General features: G+C 30.5%; 2 protein-coding genes across 3 annotated transcripts; both read left to right on the top strand.

Annotated features, from left to right (window-relative positions):
- Nucleotides 1-31: 31 nt before the first annotated feature.
- Spf45 (splicing factor 45) lies at nt 32-4,450 on the top strand. Its single transcript, XM_073088076.1, has 8 exons — nt 32-170; nt 307-475; nt 868-1,045; nt 1,499-1,620; nt 2,033-2,233; nt 2,582-2,732; nt 3,514-3,614; nt 4,146-4,450. The coding sequence occupies exons 2-8, from the start codon at nt 320-322 to the stop codon at nt 4,416-4,418; spliced, it is 1,182 nt and encodes a 393-aa protein (XP_072944177.1). The 5' UTR covers nt 32-170; nt 307-319; the 3' UTR covers nt 4,419-4,450.
- Nucleotides 4,451-5,382: 932 nt separating this feature from the next.
- LOC140753471 (gamma-interferon-inducible-lysosomal thiol reductase) lies at nt 5,383-8,093 on the top strand. 2 transcript variants are annotated; one of them, XM_073088100.1, is made up of 5 exons: nt 5,383-5,534; nt 5,786-5,871; nt 6,227-6,412; nt 6,844-7,017; nt 7,488-8,093. In XM_073088100.1, exons 2-5 carry the CDS (start codon nt 5,800-5,802, stop codon nt 7,716-7,718), a joined length of 663 nt encoding a protein of 220 aa, XP_072944201.1. In that variant the 5' UTR covers nt 5,383-5,534; nt 5,786-5,799; the 3' UTR covers nt 7,719-8,093. The 2 variants fall into 2 exon arrangements, with proteins under 2 accessions (XP_072944201.1, XP_072944191.1); XM_073088090.1 differs by having other exon boundaries at nt 5,386-5,871.
- The last annotated feature ends 1,237 nt before the right edge of the window (nt 8,094-9,330 follow it).

Below are 9,330 nucleotides of genomic sequence, written 5' to 3'. Positions count from 1 at the left end.
TTAGCAACACATGCTAGGGATAGTTTTTAATTGGCTAATGACTATGACATAAACTTGACAGGTTTGACAGCAATGTCAGAGACGTCAGACGTCAGAGTTACTTATTTTAATTTCTGATAAATAATATTAAATCTCATCCATAAAATCGAGAAATCGTGTGTAATTCTTGGGTAAGCTTAAGGTTTAAGTATTTGTGATGTATTTCATTGAATACGATAGAGTTATTTTAATTTTGTGTACTATTAAAAACGTTTGCTAAAATTTTTTGTTTACTTAAAAATAGTTATTTATCTAGCTATTTTTCAGCCTCTATTTTAAAATGTCACTTTATGATGATTTGGATACTATAAAAGCTCGGACTACTGAAAAAGTAGCTGGGTGGTCTTCGGGTATTAAGTTATTACAGTCTCAATTGCAACTTAAAAAAGCAGCTGTAACACAACCTAAAAGAGAGGCTCTGCGGCGTTCTACACAGGTACATTCAAAATATTTATTGTTACCACTGATCAGTCACGACCTTTAAATTACGAATACTCATGCAGGATAGCAATATCAGTGATGGCATAGTGTGTTTATTCTTAATTATCATTTGAATGCTGATGAAAGTGCTCTCAAACAGAAAATTCCCTTGAAACTTGGCTAGCACAAACAGCTATAGCTTTAAAACTTGTTGGAAGGGTCTCTGGCCACATTGCCTTGTTAATTTATTGCCCTGTTGCCCCAAAGGGCATTGAGCACTAAGCAACTGGTTAAATTTTCTTGTTTGGAGTGAGTAATCTTTACTAAACCATGACACCACAGAAAAAACATATTTTGCGATTAATATTATGATAATAAGTTGTAAGTTATGATAATTTGGTTCTCCAGGTGCTAACACCAGTTATTGATTTAAAAAGTAAGCAAAGAGATGATGATGAATCCAATTCAAACAGTCCCCATAGGAATTCAAAATCATTGTCTTCAACAAATGTTCGAGATTTTGACTGGAATGTAGCTAATGAGTATGATCCATTGTGGCCTAATGACTATGAGAAGATTGCCAAAGGTAATAATTATTATATTTATTATGTGTGTATTTAGAAGCTTTGCAAAAAATAGGTTTAAATATCAAGGCTCATAAATAAATTATTTTGATAAGGATGTGATAAAATGTAATCTATTGCTAAGAAACTTAATAACGGCTATAATAAAGTGCTAGAACTCGTTATATAAATGCAAATTACAATGATTATAAGTGAACCTCAATGTTACGGTTCACTTATAATAATTGTGTGTTTAAAAGTCTATTACTATTTTTACAGATTACATTAAAAAAATAAGGCTAATATATTAATTGTGAAAATTGATAACCCTAGGTTATCTTAATATTGATACTACACTAGTAATTCAATACATTTAATTGAGTTTAAAAAAATAAAATAAGTTACTCAAATATGCAAAATTAAGTAAAAGTTGCCAGTAACATAAAGTTAGTCTCATTTTATGTTTCTTATTATAGAGTTGCAAAGCAAAAGATTGCAGCTGGACGGTGGAGATCGAAGTGACAGGTCTGATAGGAAGCGTAAGTCAAGGTTTGGGGATGATGATGATACAATACCAGAAAAGACACTGGTACCTATGGTATGCACTTTATTACCTTTTGTTTATCCATAATTAAAACATAAATTGGTATTTAATATAAACTGCTTTAGTAATAAATTAATTAAAACACTTTTTTTATAGTATAAAAATAGCAAATAAGGTTACAGTCCAATTAATGGTAAATTGGTACTGCCTATTATGGACATCTGAAATCAATTTGAGATAGAATTGTAGTTATAGAGCTCATGCACATGCATTGCTACGGCTGAAGAGAACATTTTATAGCCAAAAGTAAGTTGAAGTTGAAAAACTTCACCACACCTTCCTTATTCACGTCTGGAGGCATCCCTCGAGAGATGAATGAGGGAGGGTTTTACTACATTCTATTTACAAAAAAAGAAGATAAAATAATTTTGTACTTAGTTATAGAAGAAACAATAATTTTTTTTAGCAACCTGAAGAAGAAGAGGCAGAGGAGATCACAAAACGAACAACCGGTGTTGCCATCGCCCCACCACCGTCACTCACAACTGAAACACCATCACCACCACCCCCACCGCCGGCACCCACAACACCATCCGCTGGATTTTCCATTGGTGGCTACAGTACCAGTTCGATAGCTGCTAAGATTATGGCGAAGTATGGTTTTAAAGTGAGTATAAGAGAAGGTTAAAGTATACTTGTAGTACAGTAAATATTTATGACTTTGATAATGATATTTCTCAGTAACTTATTAACTGGCAATGAATTGAAAATTTATTTACGATGTGCAACTGTATGTGTATCTATTTTTAAGCTGATGAATGCATTTAATACTTTTGGAAAATAGTAATCTGTAATGCTAAAGTAATGTATACCGTATGTATAATTTTAACCTCTGAAACAATTAGTTTAATACTGAAATAAAGTAATGATGTTTTAACATTTTAATGCTTTATGTTTTAATAACCTATTTTATAAAAAATGTATTTTGCTTAAAGTTAAAAAAAAATGTTTTTAGGAAGGTCAAGGTTTAGGTAAAAAGGAACAAGGGATGTCAGTGGCTTTACAAGTAGAGAAGACTTCTAAGAGAGGTGGACGCATCATACATGAGAAGGATAACTCTGTGATGCCACCTCCAGCATTTGCTATGCCTGCGCTACCAGGACCTGGTAACTTAATTATAGAAATATAGATTCGATCAGCATGTTCAAAGTATGTTACTGTTTAATTTGAGTTACTTATTTCATATTACTATACAGTGTAAACTCTATATAACGGCACTGAAGGGACTGTGCATTTTATGGCGTTATAGAGAGTGGTCGTTAAATGGAGAGAAGAAAAATCAGAATTAGAAAAAGAAAAAGTTTATTTCAGTCTAGTGTTACTAGTTATGTACATAAAAAAGAATCTTATTTGAACGCTATTGCTGCACCAGGAATTTTGTTGTATTTTTTTAATTATTTTATTCATGTCTTCTGATATTGAGGCATCTTGGTGACAAAGGAAGTAATTTTGTATGTATGCAGTATGCATGATGCCGACAGTCACAGGTGCGCAGTTTTTACTAATTTTAGCAACTTAAAAGGTTTTTAAGTTGCTAAAATTAGTAACAATTTTATTTAACTTTTAAAAACTTTTTATTAAAAGTAACTCAATTGTGGTCGTTATTGAGAGTGGGTGTAATGCTATGTAGAGTGAATCATTTTATGGAATACAAGCTAAACCAACTAAGCCAATTGTTTTCGATGCTTTAGAGAGTTTGTCGTTAAATCGAGTGACGTTACATGGAGTTTACACTGTATTTTTAAATACATTTACTGCTACTGCTACATTTACAAATACATTTGTATAATAAACATGGTAACAAATACTACTTTATTGCTTATTTTTATTTATATTTACTGATCATGTTGAATGTTTTATGATTAAGTGTATTTTTCGCTTTTTCAGACTCGCCTGGCGGCACAAATTCCAATTCGCCACAACCTGGAAAATCTGAGCCTTCCATTACAGAGATTATGAAATCACCTAGTAAAGTTGTATTACTCAGAGTAAGTAATAAGCATCATTTTTAGATTAGTGAACTGAACTAAGTACTGTAAATCACTGCAAATAGTAGCAAGTTTATGTTATCTCATAAAAAATCTTTTACAAATATTTTATAAAGTATTGAAATCATACAGTTTATTTACCTTGTGTTGTTAGCAAACACGCGCATGAGATGCCGGCGCCACGCGCTATAATTTAAGATATGATAATTTTACTACTAATTTGAAGGAGGTAGAACCCTTTGTGGTTCGACTCCGGCACCACCACCGCCACACCTATTTCTACCTTATAACAGCAGTGTTAGGCGCTGCTGTGTTCCGTTTTGAAGGGTGTAGTAAGGGAGACAGACTTTTTCGAGGCGTTCCAGCTTAATCCTCAGGGGTAGCGGCGCATCTGTGGCCGACCTCAGGTAGGAATATCTCATCCTATCTGGGGTTGATTACAGATGTCCATGAGCGGCAGTAGCCACCTACTACCAGTTGGACTGCTTGCTCGTCTGCTACACCTATACTATAAAAAAAAAAATATTACAGAATATGGTGGGTCCCGGCGACGTGGATGAAGAACTCGAACCTGAAGTAAAAGATGAATGTAACACCAAATACGGCGATGTAGTAAAGGTCTTGATTTTCGAAATGCCGAACATGCCAGCTGATGAAGCAGTTCGGATATTTGTTGAATTTAAGAGGATAGAGAGTGCTATCAAAGCGGTTGTGGACTTGAATGGACGATTTTTTGGAGGAAGACAAGTTAAGGCTGGATTCTATGTTGTAGAAAAGTTTAATGCCTTGCAGTTAAGTGAATAAATTAAATTCGAGTAAATGAATAGTATTTTTAATTCTTGTATTTATTTAGACCTCACTGATTTATTATAATATACTAGCTGACCCGGCAAACGTTGTGTTGCCATATAAATAGAAAAAATGTTAAGGGTGAACAACCCTTATCACTTACGGGTTTGAAAAATAAATATAATATTTGAAACTACGATGGTAGCGAAGTCTATCGAATCCAATGTAAAACATTCCAAAATCAACAACTACTTACGAATTAAAAATTAATTAAAAAAAAAAACCTTTTCCCATGGACTAAATTATGAATCTAAACCATTCTCAAGTCCCCTTGAACACACACAAAAAATTTCATCAAAATCAGTCCAGTCGTTTAGGAGGAGTTCAGAAATATATATATGAAGATACATATTTATAGATTATTGACCTATTTTTTCTGGAGAAATTGCAATGTATGCAAAATTCATGGATCACGTAAAAGATACCTACTATATCGGAATTGATATTTAAATATTGTATATAGTAAATGTATTGCTAATTCACTTCTTTGGGCCGATAGTTTTACTGTCCATAGACTACCTGGTCTTGTTATTCATGCTAAGCCATAATTTGTTCACATTAGTGTCGGAGATGACGATTGCTCAGAATGGTTATTATAATGTGAAGAGCAAAATGGCGAAAGATTTACGTAGTCCATAATATTATCGTGAATATTTTGTGTTCTTTATACACATACTATACAGAGTTGCATTAAATTAATCTCTGTAAATTTTTAACAGACGTTTTTGCTTCTCCAATTTATAAGTTAAGAATCTCCAAAACTGACGAGGCGACGAAATGTGAAGATTAGATTACTATTTATGCTTTGATTAGATTATCGTGATCTGTTACCATAGACAAATTTATTGCGTGCTTGAGTGCATGGGACAGTGACGTAAAATGTCGAATTAATTTGACACTTGACGTCTGAAAAGTTTGAAATCATTTCAATTTCATGTCTTGATTTAATTGACTTTGACATTCATAGTTCAAAAAAAGTAAAAATCACGCACACAGATTTTGATTTATTCCAGTCTCTACATTATATTGTTTCTTCAATACAACTTTAAATCTGATCAACCCAAATAAAAGGTTTGCTAAAATCTTGGTACAAACCTTGCATTCAGTGAACTTACCTTTAATTTTTATATAGTTGTGATGCAGGCTCTCTGACCATATCAATCAATTAGTATATAAAATGAATTTGTAAATAATAATTAGTAATTTATCGATTGGACATTAATTTTAATATTTTATGTCCAATATTAAGTATTGAGACATTTGTAAATAATTTAGAAAAAGCTTCAAAATGGCTTTTTATACTTTTAATAAATTTAAACTAGGAGTTTTGGTGTTGATGGGGTTGATTATGTGGCAGCTTTACCGACTGTTCAATAATCCTCCTATCTCAGAACCAAATTTATCAGTGGTAAGTAAATATTTAATATATAATTCAGGAATCACTTAAATTATTTCATTTGAAAGTACCAAGTTTCACCATTTTTGTTTATTCTTTCTAAATAAGTATATCTGATATAAAACCAACTTGAGGTTTTCCACACATCTTCAGAGTATAGATGTAGTTATTAAAGTTAAATAGTTTGTAAATCCATTTTTATAATACCTTTTATTATAAATACAAATTGATATTAATAATGAACAACATGTACCTAATAATTATATTCCTATTAATTACACATAGACTTTTCCTCAAGTATTTCCCCATCTTATATTTATACTGAATATTAATGAACAGACATAAAATACAATATTATTCTTTTCAGGGAGACATAGTAGAATTAGAGGATGATAAGTTCAATAAACACAAAGTAGACAAGCTAAAAGTAAGAGTGTATTATGAGGCACTGTGCCCGGATTCCAAATATTTCTTTATCAAACATTTAAGGCCAGTGACTGAGAAGTTGTCGGAATTTATTAATGTAACATTAGTTCCTTATGGAAAAGCAAGTGTAAGTATAATATCATATAACTATCTATAAAAATAGTTTTCTTGTGTTTACTCTAGCTCTAAATAGTATAATAGTAATAGCTCTAAATGAACCATCACATTTACCTAATATGTGACTAATCCACACCAAAGCAAATCAAAATTGCATCAATTTGTATACTAATTTAATCCTTAAAGTTATTTTGTTCAATATCATAGAGTTATTGTTATTTACCCATTTGCTCTAAACCCTTTTGATGTTCAATATGCTAATTTATGTAGATTAACTAGTTTAAATACTGAAATAAAACAATTGAAGAGCATTTAATCTAATAAATCATTTTGTTGTTCCTAAACTTAGTGTTTTCTTAAATTCTAATGTGAATTGTATTTGTGATAATCTTTCATTTATTATGCGTAAAGCATTTTATAATATGCTATTTGTGTTTACAGACTGAAGAGATAAATGGACAGTATTATTTTAAGTGCCAACATGGGGAAGAGGAGTGCTATGCAAACAAAATTCATGCGTGCTCTATTGACATAATTGGTGATATGGTGAAATCTGTGCAATTTACCGAATGCATGATTGTTGATAACATGGATGCAGATAAAGCACTTGCAAGGGTAAGTGTTTTGCATTCAGTTATACAGCTTTTTAAGGTATATTGTAAGTAATACATAGTGTAAAAAGATCGTAATTTTGAATGAATAAGTTATTATTTTCGTGACCAGTAAATATGAGTTCTATTCAAATGAAATATAGTATTTTGGTTTGCTATATATTTTTTGAAAAGGGTGTATAGGACACAAGCTGACATAATACTTTATTGTTGAAATAATACTCTAGTGACTAGTGTGAGTACAAACTCAACACTATAATATGTACACCTACATTTAGCAACCCTAATTAAGGTTGCTGATAACCTTAGCAATAATAATATTAAAGCCTTAAGAACTACATATTTTTATTATTTTATTTCAATGTAAAAAATGCATGCATGACATATTTCACTAATTTACATTTTATATATGACTTTTTTTTCAGTAATTAAGTAAAGTAAAGTAAGTAAAGGCAATTTTTTTATTTGTTTCAGTGCGCTAAAAAAATGAAAGTGAATCCAGAACCTATAAGTAATTGCAGTGTGAATGAACGTGGATCAGCTTTGCTCAAGAAACATGGTGACGACACAAACATTTTGAAACCTCACTTTATTCCAACAATTACAATTAATGGCTCCAAAGAAAACCAAGGTGCTATATTGAAGAACTTCCTTCTACAAATATGCAAGATGATAGACATGCCTTTGCCTCCACCTTGTTTGTAAGACTACTGAACTAACAACAATTATTTAATAAGTTAACTCATATATTGCTATTCTTTGTTAAAAGATAATTTTACATTTAGTTAGTATGTTACAGTTACATTTACACTTTTGGTTCTTACCAAACTAAATACTTTATTTAATTTTTGAAAAATAAAACACTGCAAATGTCATGCCAAGGACATTAATAATATAGATAACTTTATCTCATATTTATTCTATAATATTATAAGTTAAAGAATCGAAATTTTAGTCCAAATCAAAGTATTAAATTAGGTATATACTTGTATTAGGAAATTTGATTATTTATTTAATAATATGACAAATTTATTATGGAGCGTTTATTTTTTCATTTGTAAAAGAATATCATTGAGAATTTTTGAGTTATGATGAAAGAAAATTGCAATTAAATAGTTTTCAAAAACTTTGATGAAGGATAAGTAATTTATTAAATTTTAACAAATTTTCCTATGTAGTAAATAACATGCAGAAAGTCAAAATAATGCATTTTTTTTAAAGTTTCCGATTTAGTGTTGAGTTTTACGTCATGTCCGTCTGTTATACATTTACCGGTTTTTATATTTGAGTTGTATGAAGTAAAAGTGATATATGCATTGACACCGGATTTTATAAAAAACCTCAGAAGACATTTGCTTTTAAATATATCATAATAATAATTTGGGTTATCAATTTGAACAATGTTTGATTGTCCTGTCTTTTTAATTAACCTTATATAAGATTACTATTTACTTATGTTGACTAGGTCTGTAATGTTATACTTAAAATGTACAGCTCATATATTGTCGTCCACGGGCAAAATGTACTCAAAATGTCTATACCACTCATGAAATATTTCTAAAAATATATTATTTAGATAGCCTTGAAATAATCCCATCATAGTCTTAAGTATCAGATAAGACATTGAATATAATCTGCTATCATGATTTATTGTGAGATTATTGTTTGTTGAAAATTGAGTTAATCTCAAAAATGTTTACTTCCACTGGCAGTGTTAGATTTTAATTTTCCTTTTTAAGTAATAACAGAGTGATTTTTACATGTATATTTATCAGAAACACTAATTAGGCATATACATATCAAACTTCCGATTTTGGACATATTGTTGTACAATATTTTGATATATTTCTCGTCCTAAGTAAATGTTGATTTTTTCATTAACTTTATTTTTCTGATACTCACTGTTTAAGAACAACGATATGGTTGTAATTCTAGTTGTTTTTGTCTAAAATAAATGTAGTTCTTTTTATTATTTTAAAATCTTACCAAATAAGGGGTTCTATTAACCTTTATTTTACTACGCCATTTGAGGCATTTGTTTTTTATAAGGTTCCTATGTATAGCGTTTAGACTTGTAATTTATTATATACATAATTTGTTTTGATTCTTAATTAGAAAAAGAAATAGAAAGGAATTTATTATGTTCAATGCCAATGTAACAGATTGCACTATAATCAGTAATTCTTGGGTTTTGCCAGTCATTCAATTCTGACCGGCTTAGGCTTAGACCTCACGGGATGTTTTTATTTCGCCTCAGCAACTCGGAGTAGCTGTTATGTTTTGAAAAAACGCGCACGCGTAATGTGAAATATGTAAC

Source organism: Epargyreus clarus, unplaced genomic scaffold (genome assembly GCF_041222505.1).
Source record: "Epargyreus clarus isolate Ecla_fem2 unplaced genomic scaffold, WU_Ecla_fem_2.2 ptg000003l, whole genome shotgun sequence".
Classification (NCBI taxonomy): Eukaryota; Metazoa; Arthropoda; class Insecta; order Lepidoptera; family Hesperiidae; genus Epargyreus; species Epargyreus clarus.
Note: the sequence above shows the minus strand (reverse complement) of the source record. Positions and strands in the feature narration are given on the sequence as shown.